This window comes from Anticarsia gemmatalis, chromosome 20, assembly GCF_050436995.1.
Source record: "Anticarsia gemmatalis isolate Benzon Research Colony breed Stoneville strain chromosome 20, ilAntGemm2 primary, whole genome shotgun sequence".
In the NCBI taxonomy this organism is placed as follows: Eukaryota; Metazoa; Arthropoda; class Insecta; order Lepidoptera; family Erebidae; genus Anticarsia; species Anticarsia gemmatalis.
The window spans coordinates 6373353-6397127 of record NC_134764.1 but is presented as its reverse complement, the minus strand read 5'-3'; the positions used below and the strand labels follow the sequence as shown (position 1 = coordinate 6397127).

Genomic DNA, 23775 nt, shown 5'->3' with positions numbered 1-23775 from the left:
AAAAGTATATTTTAATGAGTAAAGTATCCTAATTTAATTATTTTTTTCAGCAAAAGAAAAACTGAACATAGTAGAGTACAGCTTCAGTCAGACGACATTAGAGCAAGTGTTCCTGAAATTCGCACAAACTGAAAACGTCGACTCATCAGACCAAGAACATTAAACGTTGATAGTAATGTAAGTATAACTAACTAACTCTTTTCACTTGTATTTTCTTGGAGAGAGATGAAAACACTCGCAAATTATTAATTATTTATATTATGTTTATTTAATATTATCATTGACTGTGTTATTTCATTTCAAATATAGTTTCGGAAATGTTATACATTATGTAGGTATTATTTTTGATTATATTTCTTTATATATTTAATTGTGAATTATATATATAGTGCCTAGTAGCATTATAATTACTCATTTCAAGTTTTGGAAAGATAAGTATTTGTATATTGTTTCCATGTGAATCGCCTGAGAGATTAACGTATCGAGTAAAATTTTCAGAATTATGTTATGGTGATATTTTTTTTATAATATGTTAATTTAATTATTCTGCGAGTCATAGACAAGAGAAAGGAAAAACGTTTAGAAAACGTCAAGTGGTTCGGCCAAGGAGATACAAGTGAAAAGAGTTTGGTATAAAATTTGTGCTTTTGAAAAGAAAATGTAAAATAAGTCTCGCTTCTGATATTACAATATTGTGTAGTTTATTTAGTCGAGTTTTGTTTATAGCCGAAAACAAGTATTTACTTTTGATGTACCATTAAAATATTCAAGTATATTATAAATCAAAGTAGTACTATTACACAAATAAAAGTTTCCTTAATTAACAATGTCAATGTTTCCATATAAAAATACCCACTTTATTATTATTCTAATATCAATTCATGTTACAAAAAAACAATGATTAATTTATTGCTTGTTTACATAAAACGTATTTTAGATTTAATAGTTTAGTAAACAAGCAATAAATTAAAAAACGAAGCACTATAAACATGACCTTATTGAATTGAATTTTTTTTAGGAAATGAATGAAAAGATTTATGTAGAAAAAGCAAACTCAAACGATTACGTGCAGAATCTACATGAATCAGTAGAAGGTACATTTTATAAATTGTACCTTTACGACTCGTGTGTAGTTCTTCTATACTACTTCCAACATTCAGTTATGGCAATCACATATTTTGTTACAGAACAAATAAACTAACTTACTCATATTACAATGATAATGGGTCTTTAGCGTGATGATAATTTGAAGGTTAGTGGACCAACGCTAAGTTGGCTGAAAAGGTGGGGTATCGTAAACTTCAAATATTAATCACGTTCAAGACCTTTATCACGTATCTCGGTTGACAGCTAGTGTATGTCAAATTGATGGTCCCTGTTCAGTACATCGCTGCTTTGCCGTAACGTGATAATCACTATAAGCTAAGAGAGAAAGCAATCTGCAGTAAAGTGGCTTTTAAATAGTTATCAACTGAAATACGTGATACTGGTGGCTTACTTTCGACAGGATCGAATTCGAATGCAATCGAGTTAGGCTCGGGTTAGTGTCAAATCGTAATCTTACGTTACAAACTATGACACGTTTGAATGCTGATTTAAAGTGAAAATAATGTGAGTCAAACATTTCAATTTATTTTACTCGAATTTCAGTGTTCAATTATATGCTAGTTTGTATATTAAGAATATGATTTGACATTCCCTTGAACTCAACTTGATTGTATTTGAATTCAATACTGTCGGGAGTAAACCGCGAGATATCATTGTAGTAAGGGAAGAATTTTGAGGTGCAATGGTACATCAAAAGTAAGGTACAAGTTGCGGCTAACAAGCTTTGTAATATTTCCGGTCGAAGAGAGAATATTACCTAGGTGTGTAGACATAGGACATGTTGACTGTGTGAGGTTTTATAATGATTTGATACGTTTATTAGCCACTTTTATATTATATTAGGTACACGGTTGTAAGCGTTGTGACTGTTCAATACTGTTGTTGTCAACGGCTGAGCCAATCGTTGTTAAAAATATTAGCTATGACACCTAACCTTAGGATTGTTAAAAATGTCCCTAGACTAGAAAGTTCCCATTAATTGTTATAATAGACTCGGTGATAATAGCTATCGAATATTCTAGAAGTCCTATACGCGCCAACGACTTTCGATTATTGTGATGCTCACCGTTCGTAATTAAAAAGCAACAGTCACAACGCTTATATAAATAGTATAAAATCATTCACTGCATACGGTCTAACAGTGCCTAAGAACATATTGCTGGTTAAAACCATATGTAAAAGTTTAAATCTTAACACCAATGTGATTTTTTTAGTATTAGAAAAAAACATTTGTGATTAATTTTCTAGTCGGCAACACTGTGTGCGTCGTTTTATAAAAAAAGTTAATCTCAAGTTCCCTGGCATTGTTTTTGATATCGACAATAAAATATTTTAAATCTTATTATAAAATGTTTAAGTAAATGTTACTCCGCTGTCGATTTAACTATAATATTAAATGTAACGCCATTTCCAAGCTATTTATTATATAAATAAGTTAGCAGGGGGCTGACTAAAAGTTGAGAGATTATAATGTGACGTACACATTGTGGATTATTAGTTTTTATTTATAGAATTTTACAATTTCATATATGTTGCTATGTTTCATAATGTCGAAACTACGTATATACTGCGAATTGTTGACAAATTGTCTAATGAAACTTAGTGTTAAAGTAATATGGACTATAAAGTATATTATGATCAGTTTCGATTACAGTGAGTTGGTCACCGTGTCGGGTGTGAAATACACATTGTTGTAACGTTTACTTTATATTGACATTGCTAGGCCATTATTTCAGGAAAATCCTTCAAACGAAAACTCACTTGAAAGTAGACTAAAGACAGATACTCGTAGTTAACGCCAGTGTGTAAAGCGTCATATTATTATATCGTCATAATCAGCTAACTTATGAAAGAATTTGAGCGGAACACCTAAGAAGAAAAATATAAATTTGAAATTATTATCTGAAAATTAAGTCTTAAATAATTTTGAGGACATCATAAATCACGGTAAGTAACAAGTTTTGAGTTGTCAGCGGTACTAATTTATGAAATAGGTACGCAATCATTGCTGTAATATTTAACTTCAATAAATAATCTTATCCTAGCAATGTCAATCTATTGTGTTACGGTTACTCATAGCTATATTAATATTTCTGTTGAAATATAATGAATGGGAACTTGTAAATGTTTGGACAAACGTTACTCCTAGGAATGAGTTTAATATACTGTTGATAGGTTAAACATTTTAGGGTTAATATCAGTATTAGGTTAAGACCGCTTTTGTATCGTTTTATGTCTACAAATTATTTTAATTTATTAAATATATATTTTTGCTGCTTTTGACGCTGGTCTATGTTAATAATAAGAAAAAAAAAATCGATAAAAAATTTCAAGTGTTCCATCCGTGGTTTGAAATTTGTAAAATCCACAGACAATAAATGTTTGACAGTTTGTTTTAACGTATTTTCGCTTACAAAGCCAGAGGAAATGAATTTTCATTCATGTCACGATTATTAGTTTTCTACTTAAACAGTCATGCTTATCTCCTAACCAAATATTGGTATGTAGTACTAGGTACTACGTGTAGGCTTGAATGAAGTTGACAAAATAATGTCCCATTTTTTATCAGAGTCAACAAGTCAACTTATTTTTTGACAGTTATTCAACAAGCCATCTGATAAGTTTATATTTTATGCGCCTGCATTCTACATAATGAGAACGGAAGCCGTCATTCATATTTTTTAATAAACAACACGCTATGTTTTTATAGTTTTAGTACTTGCCTATATTATGTCTATGATTTCAGTAAGAATTTATTAACAAAATAAAAGAATGAGAAAGACATTGCATAAACTACAACTAATTCTTAAAAGATTCAGAAAAGTATGAAATATGTATTAACTTATGCTAGGTAATTAATAAATTCTTACTGTATATCGCGTACCTCATTAAGCTTTAGATTTAATTATGTAATCATAATAAAATTAAGGTCAACGGAGACATATTGTTTGTACCTCTAAACTTCCTCTCGGCTTTAAAGAGCATTTCATATCATTTATCATTTAGTTGGATTATGTATTGGTACCTAGGTTTACTGGCTGTTAAGTGGGGTGTAAAAAGACTATGTTTGTTCGTGTGGTTGGCTTCTGAAGCTGGTGGACAGTGGGCTAGATGACGTTTACGCTTATTTTTATTCGTAAGTTTCAAGGAGGTATAATTATTTACAATGTGCAGGCTTGAAAGCAGACTACAAAATTGCTTTCCCTGTCATGTCTACGCCGAGATTTGAAAAGGAATTTTCCAATACCTACATAAAACTCAGCTACAAAAACAGTAATAACAGATTTCCACGCGATAAATTGGCGTCAAAGAGGACAATGGTCTGAATTAATGTAAAATTTAATTGCAATGAATCCATCATGTTATATTATTTTATAAAAGACGAATACCAAGAACTGTTTAATTTCATATTTTCTATAATTACTACAGGTGACTGACATACTGCGTAATTAATATTCCCGCCATTATGTTCAAAAGTAACAGTGAAACAAAACGTGATTTTATTTACATAATTTATTATAATATCTTACACGTTATCTACAAGCCTACATATTGTGCATAATTAAATGCTCCGAATGAAAACAGTATTTTTATTTTCGCAAAATCACTATTTTATTGTCATTGTTATTTGTATTGGAAGAAAGAAATGAAATTGTCTATGAACGAATCGTTTGGAAAAGAAAAACTAACAATTTTTTTATTGCGTTCCGTTTTTCAACAAATTTAGTTAAATATTAATATGTGCTTTTGAATACAATTGTAAAAAATCTTTAGAATGAATCATAAAATAAAAAAGTAACTAGAGACAGCTATTTGTTTGTTTGACGGGATAAAGAGTATAATTGTCAATTCAATATATTCAAATCTTATGAAATAAATAATGTCCATTTAACACCTAGAAAATTAAAGTTGATTAATTTTATTGCGATATTTTAAAATGAAACGCCAGTGAGAACATTTTATTAAAAATATTATTAAAAAATAATTATTAAATTGTAATTGAACAATGAAAGATGTACAATTACTTCTTAATACGTATTGTTTCGTCAAATTATTTATCATTAGTTAATTATCGTGGTAGGTATATTATTTACATAACTACTATATTACATTTGTAATTACATATAAGTTAAGCACACACATAATAATATAACCATGAATAAAAATATTTCTTGTATTTGTAGATACCTGAAATTCCATTTAGTCGATTTTAAATTAAATATTTACTGTTTTGTTATCTATATTTAGATTGATGCGAAAATAAAAATACATAATATCATTATTAATTATTTAATATAAGGCTCGGGCAGTCTGTAACTATGCTGTTACATTTTTAGTTAATTTGTTAGTGAATTTTAGTCAATTAATTTAGTACAGAATAAAACATCCGACACGATATATTATGACTTTTATTGTGCCCCTATTTTCCCATAATAATAATATACCTAAATAAGAAAAGTGTAAATATGTCAAAATACGTCGAATTATAATAAACAAAAGAATTTAGGAATCGAAGGTATTATAGATTCTAATAAATAAATAATAACGACTTCGTATACGAAAGATCGTGTGGGTTCGATTCCCACCACCGATGTAAACTCGCTCCCTACACAATCTTTCTAGCTTAACTGGAAATGTAAAAAATGCAGCTGGTTCTATAAATTTTCAAAATCAGATATTTCCCTGCCATATGAGGACCGAATACCTAACAAAGTATTCTAGGTACTGGTGGATAGTCAAAATATTAAAGCAGGACCTAAGAATAGGTAGAATTATGTAACTACAATAATACAATACCTAAGAAACAACTGCTAATTATTTTGAACTAATATATTTTTCATTAAAAAAATTTCTTCCGCATAACAAGTGCATATTCGCAACAAACCTCGTTAAACAGAGTGCAGCTGAGCACGCGCTGAAACGTTCATGACACCATTCAGAACTGTAATACAAAGTCCTTTGTATTTCGTGAATCATTATACATCAACTAAATGAAGGAAAAATGCGTAAAATATACAACATGCATCGCCTGTGCAACATAGCTAAAGTTACTGTTTATAGATCCTTTAATTATAATTATTTTTGTTTAAAAAAAGACAACTCCCACACTAAAAATTGCTCTAGTGTCGCGGGGACTTTTACAGACCCGAAACAATTATTTATGGATCGCACAAATATTTGGTCCGTGTGAGAATCAAACCCACGACTTCTGCTGGTGGTAGCGCGGTGACTTTATCCACTGCGCCACGGAGGCCGTCGATATCATATAAATATTACTTAGTTTTTCCGTATGGAAATCAAATGAACGCATGTCCCGTAGTTCTTTACAGGGGTAGTGTGACTTCAGAACATTTGCATGTGTGGTTAAAAAATGCTTGGGCGTAGTAGTTAAGAAATGTCTTAATTTATCCCACTGTCATTGTCCTATGTTTTGTATAATTAATTTTAAAGAAACATCTGTAGAAATTACGATGCACAAGTGGCATCATGATGAGGTCAAACTAATTAGGTAATATTTTTTTAACGCTCACAATAACATTAACAGATGAGTGATAATAAAAACGTCTAAAATATTGATAATGATTTTTGATCACATAATAATTACAATCACATCAAATCATCAATTTTACGTTAGGTGTCTAGTAAACTTCGAATCACTACCACAAACACATGGAAATGAAGACTACCCGCCTTTCAGAAAAAGCAAGATGGCTACTGCACTAGATATCAGTGTATACAGTTTTGAATGTATCCAGAATAAAGTAGCTGTATCAAACAAGCCACTGACAGTTACATGACCTATGCAACTGTATAATGTCAATGTAAATGTACCGGGTCGCTAATGTTCTAAATTCTGACTATTGTGCATCTCCGGTAACAGCAAACCTTACATGGTTCTCTACTAATTTGTTGGAGTCTGTTTTTACACCAAGCCTCGATCGTCGTTAGCAACCGTTTTTCTCAATAAACGTAAGTAAACTATCCGCATTTGATATTAATTAATAATATTATTAACTTGTATTAAGATAGGAATGACTTGTTTGAATAATAACGCAGCCGCATAATCTAAACGATATGATATAATTATGTTCCCATTAACATATATTTATAAATAACGCAGGTATTTCCTTATCAGGAATTTCTAGTTTTCCCTGTTTATTATAAATCGAGTGCGTTTCATTCTAATCTATACTAATATAATAAAGCTGAAGAGTTTGTTTGTTTGTTTGATTGTTTGTTTGTTTGTTTGAACGCGCTAATCTCAAGAACTACTGGTCCGATTTGAAAAATTCTTTTAGTGTTAGATAGCCCATTTATCGAGGAAGGCTATAGGCTATATAACATCACGCTACGGTCATAAGGAGCGGAGTAGCAACGAAAAATGTTACAAAAACGGGGAAAATTTTGACCCATTCTCTTAGGTGACGCAAGCGAAGTTGCGCGGGTCAGCTAGTTAAGCTATAAATCAGTTTCTATTATTCAATACTTGCTATTTAATCTAGAATGGCTTTAACATATAAGAATATTAAATTGAAAACCTGACAACACGTCCTTCCGAAAAGCTAGTTGTATAGTTAGGGAGATACTTTATGATCTCAGTCTCGCCCAACAAAAGGCTAAGCCGCATAAAAAAAAATTGGTTACAATGTCTGCTCTCTGCAGTCTTCAACCCGTACTGGGAAAGTGTGGTGGACTCGAGACTTTATCCCTTCCTCGTTCGGGACCTTACTTACCTTAATAGAACCTTACGCAGCATTGGGACAGGCACAGGTTAATAAAAAAAGTCTAAAGAAACAACGTCTTATGACGATTCAAGAGAATCCACGTCATAAGCCTCACAATTTATTGATAACAAGAAATTCAGACGATAGATACATAACAGCGAAGGCCTTGATACTGCTCTTAACTTACTTATACAATTTATTACTCCTGATAATAATATTTACATAGCCTTATTTATGAATATAGCACAAAATATTGTCTTTTCTGAGAAGCATTTGCCGCGTCTGGAAAATAGTAAATTTCTATTACTACAATCTTTAAAACAAACTCATCAGCCGACACTGTCTGTTCGCTACTTGCTTGCAATAAACTTGAGAAAACACTGAACTTTTTGGGTGTTTTTCACCGATAAACAGAGTAATTATATGACTAAAGATTTTTTATTAATTATATGAAGTTGCTAAAATATGGTAATTATTGCAAAAGATGTCTAAAAAAATTATAAAGATCGAACATCACTTAAGTCGATCAAAACCGAATAAATTTCCTCCCTAACCTGCACGATTGACTAAGATATAACAGTACGGTTTTGATATTTACAAGACATTATTTCTTCGTAATTTAAGAGAGATTGTTCGATTGTAAAAGTCGGAAACAATAAACTGTTTTACGACTAACTGAAACTTACTGTACCAAAAATATGTAACCCAATTATCAATCTGCCTTAATACGCAATTAATTGTTATAATTAGATTGATTTACTGTCCTAAATACTCTATCTAGTAATTGATTTATTTTGATTTATTTCTTTATAAATAACTAGCTCTTGACTGTAACTTCGTCTACGTGGATTGTACCTGGGTACATGGTTTGTTACCCGTATAGTTTCCGAAAGAAAAACTATCTTTAAACATGAAAATTACATCCAGGTTTAGTGGTTTACGCATGAAGAAGAGACAGAAAGAAGATAATGACGTATTATTTTACGGATACGATCTAACGCTTAAACAAAATAAAATTCTGTGGTTAAGAAAAAGAAGACTAAATAAGAAATGAAATATTGTGTGGTTGGTAGATATCCTTAGAAATATCAGTCCTAAAAGCCTCAATTTCTAACCTTTCAATACCAAATAACTTACGTCACTTTTCACTATATTACACGATCTGCAATCAATGTTATCTCAAAAAAATTACGACAAATTACCCAATATTTTACACAAAGCAAGCGGAAACTCTTCAAGTGGCATACGTTCATCACGTCACCGAGATTTGCTCAGCATCCAATGCCGCCTTATCAAAATACACACAACGTGATGTGTGCTAACGGCTGCTTTATTTATGATCCTATTTTCCCTATACATGTATGATATAATTATATAATTAGTGTAGTATCTCTGGATCATGGCCGGGGTTACGTAAAGTGTGATTGAAATGAATTAGGTATACTTTCGTGATCACAAATTCGACTCAATCATACCAAAATGTTGTACGCGAAACTAAGCTTGGCGTGCACGTTTTCACGGCTGTAGTACATGGCATTAAAAAGATTTTAATAAAATGTTACATGGAAATAGTTAAAATCTTAAAATGAAACATAGACTTCTTCTGAAAAATCAGCCCTTAAGTGGATGAAACTTTGAACGTCTGTGGAGCCACCTAGGTCAGTCAGCTAGCATGCTATCATTTTGGAAATTGTAACTGCCTTTTCATAGTGCTATTAGATGTCTCTACCACGCAGAATTGAAAATAGGTTATTGGCTCGAATCAGGTACAAAATTTTACAGTTCCAGATCTAGGTAGTCTATGGTTTGAGCGACGCGACACGTCTCCTTACAAATTAGATCATGATAACGTTTTGGTACTTACCAAATGCAATGTCTGGTTAAAAAAATGTCTTCTGTTTACACAAGTGTAATTTTTACAAATTATGCACTATTACTGCATATTACTGTGCAAAAATTACGTAAAAAAATTGTTTAAGTGTTTATTGAGTGTCATTTATAAAGAGAGTTGTAAAAAAAATTAAGACATTACTGAAAGGACAAGATCTCCCGGAATGAGGGAGGGGTTACACCTTCAGTCTATCACGCTGGCCAAGGGCCAGGTTGAGGAGTTAGCGTCTCTTCAAGAACTGATCAAACAAATCTCAGGCATGTAAATGTTTTCCATCCCCCTTAGAACAAGTCATTATATAATTTTTAACGCATACGTAACTTCCGAAAAGTTATTGATTGAGTTCGAACCTTCAACGATTATTATGGCAGGCGAATACTTGTCCGTGAAAAATAGCGCGTAATTGCATCTGCTTAGTTTTCTTAAAAAATACAAACATAAAGTGGTTCTAATAATTTAATGATTTCATTAAAAATGTATATGACCGGCTGTGAACTTTACATCAGAGTAGAGTAGATTCTTATATTTTGTCTTAAAATCTTTGCATACTATTTATTTTATTGATAGATATTTAATATTCATGTGATATGTAAACAGCTAACTCAGTCTTTCTCAATCTGTTTTTTGCGGTTAATTTGATAGTTATTACTTGACCACAGCGTAACAATTAATATGCCCATTTAAAACCTATTCATATCTATGAATGTATATTATGCAACTTTCATTCATCTTTATGGAGCATTTTAATGGCAAACTCTTTTATAAGATAAGAAAAGAATAAAGAAAAAATAAGGGTTAAGTTACAATATCAATCCTATTAATATAAATGCAAGAGTTTGTAAGGAAGGATGTATGTATGCACGTTTGTTACTCTTTCTCGCATAATGATAACGAATGGATATTTATCAGATTTGGTAAACAAATAGTTTATAACCCGAATTAACTCCTTACATACGTGAAAATCTTTTCACGCGGACAAAGCTTGCAAAGTCTAATCTTTCATACAATTTCAATAAACCTCTTTAAAATCAAACTGCCCGCAGGTTAAGAAACGCTGTCTTTAACCATAAAAAACATTAATTAATTAACGACAAAAATTAGCAATGCAAATTGTAGAATCCTTTTCTAGTTTGACCACTTTTAAAGTATAAAATCGCTTGTCGCGGCGCTCGTTGCTTGCACCAACTAAACATGGGAGTTACGCCGGCGCTTGCGCACCGTCCAGTGAAATACCGTACCGAGGGTAGCACACACGTTCTTGACGGAAAATAATACGCGAAATATAATTATTTATTAATTAATTTCGTATTTTTGTAAAAGACATTAGTGTAAAGTTTCAGTGCAGTGAAATATTTAGTTAGTTTGGAAAATTAGGTTCGTATTTTTTCTTTTTTTTTCGTTTAGTTTGTTGTGTAAGTGTATTGCGTTGGTGCGTGTATTTTTATTGTTTATTTTATTACTCTGGTTATGTAAATTTAGTTTAGTATTTCAGGAATAATACTGTTGAATATTGGAAATGCGATAGCGAAATTCTATTAAGTTATTTATGTGAATTAATAGTAATAGTGCGCAATAAATATGTAGTTTCATATTTTAGCAATAGGAGATTTTGAGCACACTTTAAATTGTTCTGGTAGTCCTATACAAGTATAAATATGAGATTTGTCAATTGAGATAGATTTTTTGTTTTAATTATCATTAGATACCTTATTTAAATTATTATTTTGCTTTTTAACTCCCGATGATAAAGGGGGTGCAATAAAATTAACCCAAATGTATGTCATTTTGGTTCTTACATACAGTCGGTGTGTACAACTAAAAGATTTTTATCAGGTTTTCAATCACGTTACCAACTAATAGGCAATTATTTTCATTTTATGTAACACAATATTTACAACAAACGGTACTTAATGAAAAATCATTAGTGCACACGTGAGTTTACTGCAGAAATCAATAAAATTGAATGCAATCAATTGTATATAGGGGGGTTCTAAATAGTGTAAGGGTGGGGAGGGGTGAGGGATCTATCTAAGGTATCTAGAGGTACTGGGTAGAGCCCTCTAGATCATCCGAGTTTGTTACTTTTACACCTTCTTGTACTTTATATCTTTCTTGTGTGTCTCTGTGCTGGTTTCACTAAATAAACTTTCTTCTTTCATTCTTTCTTCTTTCCATCTATACTGGTGCCAGTCTAGTATATTCATCTTTTCTAAAAGTGTATAAATACAGCTGTATGCGAGCATATTGACAGATTTATTCATCGTATGGTTAGTGGTTAACCTAGTGTCAAAGGCGTTCAAGCCGCCCGATTGCCTTTGACATGGCTTATCTTTATTCACAACCAGGACCGACATTTTACGTGCTCTTTAAATCACGTAGACGTCCAGGTGGAAAACCAATCAGCGGCCACCCATCCACGATGGATGATTACTTTACGATGAGCGTAATTACCTAAGATTTACTGTTATGCCTGATTTTCTTCATGCACTGAAATCTTAGCTACCAATTTTCTACGTATTTTGAATTTACATCATTGACCTTCATCCAATCGGGCTTCATCTGATTATCTTTTATAATAATTAAACAAACACCACGACATAAATATACATAGATAATGTCACTTGCATAAAATCACTTAATTATCACAAAATCAAGTTTTGTTAGAAATATGCGAAATAAAATAAGATAGAAGCAAAGAATTAACAAAATAACAGGTATTTTGCGTTGTCTTTGAATTAACACCATAAATTAATTAACAAAATAGCTAATGATTCGGTCAGGGGGTTATTAATCCCTCTTCGTAAATTAAATTGATGATTTAATAAAAGTAAACTGTATTTTTGAAAGATAAAAAGGGTTTCTTTTTTTACTTTTACGTCTACATACTTGTGACTGAAGTGCCCAGTTAGATAACTTCAACATAAGCTGGTTATACTTTGAAAGATCATACACCAATAACATGAAACACATACGAAATAATTAAACTAAAACAAAATTATACTCGTACTAGATTTTGCCTTCGACTTAGACCGCGTGTAAATATTTCCCGGTAAAAAGAGTAGCCCGTGTGTTAATCCAGGTGTAAATACCAAATTTCAGTTAAAAAATCCGTTGTGTTTTGACGTGATTAAGTAACAAGAATTCATCAAAACTTCAAATGTTTCGCATTTATAAAAATAAGTAAGATTAAAGGAACAGTCAGACTTTCTTACATTCTCACTCACTAGAGTCTTTGATAACCAATCTTTACATAATTTTTACAAGTAAGTAGGTAGGTACTAATACTTACCACACGAAGTTGTTTACCCTGTCGAGGGCACTTATTGGAACGCAACCCATTTCACCCAATTGACATCAAGTCAATTACTGAACGTTGTCTAACAGTTCTGATCTTTGATATTCCAGAACTTTCTGCATTAAGCGCTCATTGACATTTTAGTTAAGAGCTGGAAGAAGAGGCGCTTGTGGCTTAGTGAACATCATTCCATCATCACGATTATGTTAGTGTATGTTACTTTGTTGGTCACAAAGTCAGATCATCACACTTTTAAGATCAGCCAAAATCTGACTATCAAGAGAATTATAAGGTCAGATAGGTCATTAAATCAATATTTATTTTCTGTGAGATTTAAAATCAGCGGTTACTAATGCTAATTAAATCAGATTTTTCGGACGTTTTCCACCATACAACGATTCTTAACTGACATAACACAAATCATTTAGGTAGCTTTACTAACGTTCATGTAAAATTCTCTATCATAACCTCTTATTAACGAAAATTAATTGTGCGTTTCTTTATTAAATTAAATGCGAAGAAAAAGAAATATACACGTGATCGAAGCAAGTAAGGTTACTAGTAAAAGTAGCTAGGTAGGTAGTTTAATAATAAAAAATATTGCAACACAATTAATAAAATAAGTTCTTACTATTTTATCATAAACTTTCTTAACTACAGATAGTAAATTCCTCCAATCCTCGCTTGGCTGCTGTAATAAAGCTAACAGTAATAATATCTAAGCATTAATCGTAGAGTTAGAATGACCCGTCAAATAGTATTAATTGGCCATCATTATTGAACAATGGATAGTAAAGTGGAAATACTTCGAGCGTGGCAATCATCGTGCAAATGAGAACTATGGTAAGAGAGAACCCTTGACACAAACATAAAAGACTCGTCCTCACTTGACTACGAAATTATGATTTTGTTTAAAAGACAAACTATAAAATTAATTAATAAGACAAAAAGTAGCTGTATACTTGGTAGATCATAAACAAAAGATCGCTTGTGATTTGTATCATTTTCTAGAAAGTGCACGTTTTACCATAACCAGAAAAAAAGAAAAATATCTAAGTAGCTCATTACCTTATGCAGAATGAAAAGTTACATTTAAGTATTTAATTTACTTTTAGTTCTATTTACTTGGAGTCCTCCTGATTGGTAGGAAAACGATACACTATTTGGGACCTCTTTTCGGTCTTAAAACACACTCAATTTTCGTAAAGACATACTTACTCAATTACCTCAATTTTGTAACACTAGAATTATTCCCATTTAATAGTTCTTGAAATGAGAAAATCAGGGTTTGATCTAGATAAATATGAATGGTATTTGTATCTTTCAATACTTAAACTTACCTTTTTTACCGTTTACTCATTATTTCAGTTACAATTAGCCCAGTGAAGACATAACCTAAACATAGTGAATGTTATTGGCCACGCAAGTTCGCATGACATGCCTTCAACGATTGCGACCCGTTGCATGTTCATTCATTGATCAAGTGCACTAGACAGGCTAGACAGTAGGTACTAGTGTCTGATCTATGATTATATACAGCCGATGGACGGATGTACGCAAGAATAGCTGACATGTCATTAGTATGACGTGTTTCATAGGACGGGTAATGCAACGGTGGGGTCAATAACTGCGACAAATTAAAACTTGATGGTGGTGGTTTCCTTCGTATTACAAAAAACCTCTCTAGTTCTATTCACCTGTGACCTATAAATCTACTTATAATAGGTTATATAATACGAATCAATACTTTACTCAATGCCTATTAAAAACAGAAAACTTAGTTTGAACACCACTGTTAAGAATTAAACAAGGGAACTACTTGAGAGAGCTTTAGTTTAGGTACCTAAGCTTACATAAAAATGCAATTCATGTCCTTCTCGAGTGCTTCATTAAAGACCTTTGCCTAATAATTTCAAGACTCAATTTAGATACTCATACTATCTTGAAAACAAATGCAATTAAGCCTATTTCAAAATAACATTTGATTAATAACAACGTATCTGGAACTAACACTAGGTCCCTTTAAAAGTTATCTGGTGGTTCAAGCGAGTGTTTGCCAATTATTTAACTTTTAGAGTAAAGTTGGTGTTAAAAATTCTCAATTGTTGCGCGCGATCGCCATTTAGTGCCGGTTTTTCTAAATGTCTCAAATATAATTTAGCTTGTCTAATTTCTATTATTTAACCCGACAGGTATGACAATATTATGCGTGATTGTATTGAGACGACGCGCAACTTATTTTGACGTAGGTAGGTATCTATTACTAATCTACAATAAACTAAAATAACAAAATTCTTTCAGTTCCTCTAGTTAGTTGAATGGACAACCTTGTGTCCGAGTTTATCCATAATTTCAATTTCGTTTCAACTGACAACACGATACTATGTTTCTCATAGATATACGATATTCGTGGCAATCGAATTAGTAGTAGTTATTATGGTAACAAAAGAAAGTATTAAACAATATTTCGCGAATTAGGTCTCACGGTTTAGATGCCGACTCATGTTCCTTCAAACAGAATTGAATAAACAAACAAAAGTTTTTGCTTTTTATTTTTTTTCTGTACTCGAGGCGTGTGCAATTATACAACAAGAAAATTCAAAAGAAAATTACTTCTTATTCAATTAAATTTGGCCCACAGAGTACAGCCCACCCTTTTTGCAGTATTTTCAGAGAGTTTACGCCAACTTTTAACCACATCGATAAGTCACACAGCTCTTGCTCAAAACTCAGAATAAAATACTTCGGTTACAAGCCGAAGGATATGAGAAAATATAAGAGACAGTTCCGAAAACATTAATTTATTTATAAACTCTATATTAAGACTTAACATTCACCAATATTTATTTAGGTACATTGGTTCAAGTGCTTACTAAAAATACTAAAATAGCGTGTAACCTCAGAAAGTGCGAATTTGAAAGTAACAATTATAAAGCGGTAATATCGCTTTCTAGGACTTGTCTTTGGCCCAAATATAATTTAACCTCAACCTTGCGTGTAGTCTGTCGGTTTCCAAAATAAATCAACTATTTGAATTTTTGTGGCACAAATATAAAGGTATCGCGATTTTAAGATACATACCTACTTAGCGGACATATAAATGCCACAGAAATATTTTCATGGAAAATGTTACCAAGACGAGACCACCATTATATTTCCCATTGTCGACAAGTAATTAGGTTTTCATGTAGGTATAGCTAAGTTTGTAACTATGTCGTTTAGCACGTTTGGCGCAATGGTTAACGTGTTTACCTCGGCGCAATAACCGTAGCGCCGCTTGTGATGGGTTCAAATCCCACCTGGGACAAATATTTGTGTGATGAGCATTTTTTCTGACCCCACTTGTTAATATACTATAAGTATGTATTTAGAAGTAAATATGTACTTAAGTATGTTTATCAGTTACTAGCTGACCCGCGCAACTTCGCTTGCGTCACATATAAGAGAGAATGGGTCAAAATTTTCCCTGTTTTTGTAACATTTTTTACTGGTACTTAGCTCCTATTGGTCGAAGCGCGATGATATAGAGCCTATAGCCTTCCTCGATAAATGGACTATCCAACACTGAAAGAATTTTTCAAATCGGCCCAGTAGTTCCTGAGATTAGCGCGTTCAAACAAACAAACAAACTCTTCAGCTTTATAATATTAGTATAGATTTGGTTACCATAGTACAAGCTCTGCTTAGTTTCGAATTAAATGACCGTGTGTGAGTTGTCCAATGATGTTTATTTATTTTAGCCATGAATTAAAATAAGCCTGTTTTGTACAAAAACTACATGTAAATTGTCGTTAAAATGTATGGAAACATTTTTTTTTTTTTGACGTAATTAATTGATGTGTAGATAAAACAATTTTTCACTCAAACCGGTGAGATAAGTGAGCAAAACAAATGAATATGCATTAGCTCGTTATCAAAAATAGATACATAGGTACTTAGATAGTTAATAATTACGTGTAATTTGTAAAATACTGGTTGGAAGTAGACAGTTCCTGCTGGTCAAGCATTATTAAAGATAATGGGACATAAATTAAAAATAAAAAGGTTTGGCAAATGTCGAGATAATTGTCTATTTTTACTTCATTTAGTATCAGAAAATAGTACATGTTCAAAATGGAATCTATCATATCTACTAGGTTTAGTATAGATCAGAACGTCAAAACAATTATTAGAGTCAACAATCACAACTTTTTATTCTATTTTCGTTGAATTTCGTACCAGAAACTGCACGGCACTGCGTGATTTTATGTATGTAAATAAATAAATGCAACCCAATAATGTCCAGCTGCTGGGCAAGAGTTTACTCCCGGAATGAGGGGTTAGGTTAGGTTAGTAGAGTCCATCACGCTTGCCAAATGCGTAACATAACTTCGAAAAGTCTTTTTTGTGTTGCCTCGCGTAGCCCTCGACCACTTGCATGGAAGACACAATTTAAACCACTTGGCTATTACTGTTCTTATATAATAATATGTAAATAGAAATAAAACAACATTCGAGATTAACTATATTTTATTGAACAGGTAACAGGTGTAATATGAATAAATAATGTCTATAAATTAAACAATACTTCTCCGTTATTAAACATTGTAGCGTTTAATCATATACATTGAATATAGAAATAATACAGTAATTATACTTTGGAATCGTTTATCACAGCCTCTAAGAATATCTAAACTAAGCTTTCATTTGCAGCACATAGTTGTATTTGATTGTCCATATTAAAACATAAGAAAAAACTGGTCAATAATATATTTTGGCGTTGTTTGAGTAAACTACATCATGCTGTTACCCGGTTCTGACGTCATGTTACCTTTTAAAATACTGCAGCTTTACCCCTTTGACCGCCACGGTCAGCTATACACGACAAATCAGAACGTGCTCACGACGCTATATTTTGTCGACATTTGCCGTGAAAAGGTTAAAATCTTTCAAAAGTAGTTTCGTTTTCAGTTTCCCAAAAATCCCTGTTGTTAAATAAATATCATGTCATATACTGTTAGTTTACCTGCGAATGGGCTTATTCGAAATGCGAAGGTTTACTTAAAAACAGGGACATCGTATATGTATGACAAGTTAAACCGAATATTTATATAAAAACGTAAGCTTATCTGACTGTCCTCATAACTGTAGTAAATAAACATATTTATTTGTAACGTTTTTTCACCTTACATGATGACATACTGACAGATTTCTTAATAGAAGACAGTTCAAGATAAAGTCAAGAAAATTTATTTACTTTGCATCTAAAAAATAACAGTTGGCGTTTGATATAAATTAAAATATACATACAATATTTTCCATACGCTTACATAATGATCTTTAACAAATAAAACGTACGTGTGTTTATTTTGTAAATATTGTTTTATAACTATGCTATTAAAAATATGCCATTGTTTGTGTATACAAAATTATAAGCGCCTGATGGAATAGTTATAGCAATATTCGTTTTGCTGTTTTGTGTATTGCTAAGGAATTTGTAACAGGCGCTTATTTAAACCTATAGAAGTTTAAACAGTTTTTCTTCAACATTATTTCATGAATTGTGAACTTTTATTAACTTACCGTATTGGATAGAATTTTTGTCTCACATGACACTTTTCAATATGATAAAAGAATTTGAAGAATTACAACATGGACGACCAAACACAACTAAGTATAATAATAAAATAGACTTTAATAAAATTTAATATAATATACTCTCGTGGCAGGGTTAAAATTCTATAATAATTTGAAATACTGTCCAAATATACTTATTTATAAATTGCGCTTAATTTAAGGACACTTTGCAGATCCTTTTACGGGCCCTAAGTATATAAGTGCAAGCTGACAACTACAATTAGATTTCTACATACAAATTAATATTCAAAATTTTGTGCTGCCTTTTGCGAAAGCGCATTAGTGCCCTCCTGGCCGATATTCGGCTACATCGGCCAGTTTCATTGAAAGCACTGTGCAGGACTTTGTTTATAATGTCCAAGTGTGTGCACAATACACAGGTACACTCTTTTCCTTTACTCTCATAGCTTGGTGGGAAGTACTGGGAAGGTTCACCGACACGACCCGTGAGAGGTCAGGCGCAGAACGGCTTTGCGTGCTTTCCGAAGCACGAAAATCGCATTACCAAACTATCTTTAGACTAAAATAAGCTACAATACATGGGACCCGTAGTATATTCTCCTCAATTTACATAGCAAAGCTTCATAGCTATAGGCATTCCATAAATATTCTATATCTCTAATAATACTGTTGTACATTATCTTACAGATCTTTGTGTAGTCAAATCCAATAATAAAATTGATTATAATTTCTAAATACACGTGAAATGAACATGATTTCAATAGAACACATTCAATTCTTGAAGATGAACTCTCGAGTCTAGCAGCTGTTGCATTAGTGGCGCCGCCCCGGATAACGTCAGTTTACTGAACTATTTAATTTTATAAACTTATGTAATTATTAACATTGTCGTTTACAATTTTTATGTAAAATCGACCTCTATCTTTAATAATTTGACTCATATTTATAGAGATAATAATAAATTTGAATCAGGGAAATCACGTTATTACATTGAGTGCTATAAATTGATTCTAAGTATACTATTAGAAACTTCTACCTTCATAAGATTCATACTATATTTTAAAGTGCCAGAACACTATCATAATTGAACTCGCTATTTTTAGATAAACTCACTAAGACAATAAAACTATACGAAAAAAAAACTCGCCTATCAATGACCTAACCAAGGTCTAACTGAGAAAAAAAAAGTAACAAAATTTAAAAATATACTTTTTTAATAAACCAGATCATTAAAAGTCATTAATTAGGATTTTTAAATAAACACCTTAGACTTTCCTATATATCGTGATTTTTCAAACATTTTCAAGATAAATGTAACACTTGTGGTAATAATTTCATACAATATGAACTTATTCATAATTAGTATACATTTTAACAATCTTGTAAACATTGGTGTCTGTTTCTAAGCTAAGACTAACAATATTTCTATGCTCTGGCGAGATTCGATGTAACGATGTAAGTTTTCTATGTATTATTTATCGCTACTATAAGCAAAATAAAAAATATGCAAGACAGATAAAAAAATCATAACTACCTGGCAACATTATTACAAAGCAATAAAAAATATTACCAAATATTTAATCTATTCTGCCTAATTATTTTTATGGAAATGGAAGAACAATCTTTCTTTCTTCATTTACAATTTGTAGAACTTATTGATATTTGGTCAAATATTAATTGTAATGCGTTAATTAAGCTAGTCTTTGGTCAATATTGCTATTTTAATGGCAAGGAATACTACACATACATTTGTATGCATTTAATATTGTACTGATTATATCAGCCACATATAACTTTAATAGCCAGTTTTACCACTTCAAAAAGTATTGGTTACCTTAACCGGTGCAATTTCGATGAGTAATATATTTCATACATTTGCTGTCGGTTTATCTATCACACCAGCTGACTCGCGCTGCTTCGCTTGCATCACAAAAGAGAGAATAGGTCATAATTTTCCCGGTTTTTGAAACATTTTTTACTCGTGCTCTGCTTATACTGGTTGTAGTGTGCTGTTGTATAACCCAAAGCCTTCTCGATAAATGGTCTATTCAACACAAAAATACTTTTTCAATTCGAATGAGAAGTTCCTGAGATTAGCGGGTTCAAACAAAAACTCTTCAGCTTTGTAATATTAGTAAAGATAGGTTGTGTCTGACCGAAGCTTCGGCTTTAGCTTTGGCAACGGCCACCTTCGGCCAAAAAGAGCATCATCGGTAAAACCCTCAAGGTTACAACACTATACATAGGTTAATCGTCACTAATCCAGAAGTTGCAAAACTGGCTCTAATTATATCCGTCACTATTTGAGTATTTGGCATCATAACTGTAAAAAATATTACATAAAAATAAATAACATCTAGTCATGCATTATACTTGCAGCCATTTCCGGTATGTGTTGTCCATGATCATGGTAGTCCCATCGTCTATGGGGTGTACGATGAACGGTATGGAGATGAGTCCGATACCCACTGTTATCCAGTTCCTTGCTCCACGAGTCACTCTTGTATACCTTGCTAAAGAGTAGTGTGATAATGCACATATCCTGCAACAAATATTAAGGAAATAAATAACTGTATGTACAAACTTTAGATTTTAATTTTCAGGCTCTCCATTTTATGGGTATGATTTAATTTATTTAGTATGCTTATAAGTTGTAGTAACTTAAAAATTAATAATCCACCTAGCTACTGCATTAATGAAAATAATAAACATAAATGCAGAAATCAATTAATAAGAGAAATGAAGAAGAAAGTTTGTGGTACTTTTGTTTGTTAGCACTTTATTCTTAGAGAGCATAAATCAATGATTATTTACCTGTTTATTACAAATCCTGGTATAGCAACTGAAGCCAATGTCTGCCAGATCAATGCATCTCCTGTCTCTATTAGAACTCGTTTTGGACGACCATCTTTCTGTAATGTAATACAATACATAATATATTATTATTGCGTTTAACAAGATGTCAACCATAAGGGCAATAATTAATAGTTAGAAATTACAGCATTTTAAAAAGAGCTAGCCTTTGTTAAGTAAGATGAGGTCTTCATGAAATTTTATATGCATTAGGAGAAAGTATTTCCAATTAGAATTATAAGAAAGTAATCACAAATTTGAACCTACTTGTAACATTTTATAACTTTTGTCTGCAGTGTCTCCGAGTGTGTATGCGAAGGCGACTGCATAGCTGGCACGGACAGCCTTGGCTGACACGATCGGACGGAAGGACTCCCCCACCTCGTTGGCATAACCTGCAGACATGAATCTCTTCAGTGATCAATACATCACACAGGATGAAGGGTAAGTTTTATAAATTTTATACTATTTTATTTTAACAGAAAATACTTTTGTTCAATATAATTGTGGAAACCAAAAAAAATATTTGTAGTAAAAGTTTAGTTAAATTAATTAAATGTTGTTGTGAAAGTTCTGCTTGTGATAGTTTGAAATCAGAAAATTGTGTGTAATTTTCCAAAACAGTTTTTACTAATAATAAAAAATAATAGCAATTGAGTTCTAAGGCAACAAAAAATAATTTGTAATAAAGTCACACATACCTAGGTACCGCACCCACGTGTCCCTCCAGAAGTCTCGCTCGCCAGTAGCACTCATACCCGCGATAATTAAGACCAATGTCTCAATCAATTACACTTTAAACTTTACTCCATTTTTAAGCTACTATTATTTAACAAAAACGGTGACAGTCGTTCAAAACAAAGTTGCGATAATTTAATAAGATGTTAAACTGGCTATTTCATGAACAATAATAGTTTAATTCGCAAGAAAATTAATGAAAATCTTCGGTTAGGTAACAACAACACACCACATGAAACTAGACTGAACTGCTTCTAGAAACTTGGTCTTAACGCTTTGGTAAATATTTGTACACCTCAATAGATTGTAATAGATAATTTAATAATAGAAGGCCTTTACATAATATTCAGAAAATCGGAAATAATTTGGATTGTATCAATCTCTGTCGTTTTCAAATTTTCTTTCATTGATGATTGACATTTGACGTTTATGTAACGGGGCTGCCAACATAAAATTTATAATCAACCACAAAACATGAACTCGTGATCACGTCACGGCCAGGATCATGCCTTCTTTCAAATTCAAATTCAAATTCAAAATATCCTTTATTTCGTAAACTTTTTACAAAGTATTTGAAATAGTCACGTATTTGTATTTCTAGTCACGTATTTGTATTTATTTTTTTTCTTCCTTAACTATTTAGGGATTCGCGAACTATTCGCGGGCAGGATGGAGACAGATAGGAGACCGCGACATTAGACCGCAACCGAAACTTCATCTGTCTCCGTCGCTGCGCTAAACACCGCCTTTGCGTAATATGTCATATATTTTCCAAAGTAGAACGCTCTCCTTCATCTAGACTATCTGATTATTGTGAAACAAGAAACATGAAAAACAAAAGTAAAAACTATCACTCATGGTAGGGCTACTGTAGCCCTACCATGAGTTGGCGTAGTTAAAAACTAGAGTAGTTAACGTGAGAACGCAACTACAACAGTGGGCTCAAATAGGGAAAGAATGAACGACAAAGCCAATCTACATTCACTGTTGTTTAATTTAACTACACGTTATTAAATATGGCGACCCATGGTAGCAATTTTGGTACCTTAACTATCCGCTAGAGGCGCTGTTCGAGTTTTACGAGAACTACAGTGTCTCCGGGAGACTATAGTTACCAACTCATGGTAGCGCTACTGTCTATTTTATTTCCCTTACTTCACGGAAATTGTTATTACTGGATAACCCCAGAACAATTTTGACACATTTGCTGTTACCACACCAAAAAAATTAAACAATGTAGTTCTTATTATCTTGATTGATGACGAGAGACGGCTTACGCTTCAATCAAATTATAAACAAAAGCGATAAGAAAATGACTCATAATTTATTAAATAATAATGTAGGTCACGAGCGCATGACAATTAATATTACTCTATCGAAGATCATTGCGCTATTTATATAAAACAATTTCACTTCACGGTCGCGCTCACGCTTAAAGTATTCTATTGCTGTATTAGGTGTATTTTTATCTATAAACTCTTTATTAATGCCTTGTATCTAATATTTCATTAATAATTGACCAGTATGGAACAACTTACTTTAGGTCTTTAAATATAAATCTTAATTTAAAGAAACAAATTTTATGTCTT

General features: G+C 32.1%; 3 protein-coding genes across 4 annotated transcripts in view; 2 read left to right on the top strand and 1 right to left on the bottom strand.

Annotated features, from left to right (window-relative positions):
- The window catches only part of LOC142981444 (cholesterol transporter ABCA5-like), a 47113-nt gene extending 41608 nt beyond the window's left edge, over positions 1 to 5505 (top strand). For both annotated transcript variants that reach the window (XM_076127374.1, XM_076127373.1), the window contains exon 36: positions 51 to 5505. In XM_076127374.1, the coding sequence (XP_075983489.1) occupies positions 51 to 163 (113 nt within the window). In that variant the 3' untranslated portion in view covers positions 164 to 5505. The remainder of the gene's footprint in view (positions 1 to 50) is intronic.
- A 5455-nt stretch (positions 5506 to 10960) lies between these two features.
- Positions 10961 to 23775, top strand: part of LOC142981463 (prestin-like) — a 48955-nt gene continuing 36140 nt past the window's right edge. Inside the window, exons 1-2 of the mRNA XM_076127406.1 lie at positions 10961 to 11097; positions 21745 to 21892. Of these exons, the coding sequence (XP_075983521.1) occupies positions 21852 to 21892 (41 nt within the window). The 5' untranslated portion in view covers positions 10961 to 11097; positions 21745 to 21851. The remainder of the gene's footprint in view (positions 11098 to 21744; positions 21893 to 23775) is intronic.
- Positions 17510 to 23752, bottom strand: LOC142981465 (mitochondrial fission process protein 1). Its single transcript, XM_076127407.1, has 4 exons — positions 22150 to 23752; positions 21716 to 21843; positions 21410 to 21507; positions 17510 to 21137 (listed from the first exon to the last, which is right to left on the bottom strand). The coding sequence occupies exons 1-4, from the start codon at positions 22202 to 22204 to the stop codon at positions 20963 to 20965; spliced, it is 456 nt and encodes a 151-aa protein (XP_075983522.1). The 5' UTR covers positions 22205 to 23752; the 3' UTR covers positions 17510 to 20962.

Bases quoted from the DNA above. Each gene is read 5' to 3' on its own strand.
- LOC142981465 (XM_076127407.1), bottom strand. From the start codon at position 22,204: ATGAGTGCTACTGGCGAGCGAGACTTCTGGAGGGACACGTGGGTGCGG. The intron at 21,844-22,149 runs GTATGTGTGACT...TCATGTCTGCAG, and splicing joins CACGTGGGTGCGGTACCTAG to GTTATGCCAACGAGGTGGGG. The intron at 21,138-21,409 runs GTAAATAATCAT...TATTTGTTGCAG, and splicing joins CCAGGATTTGTAATAAACAG to GATATGTGCATTATCACACT.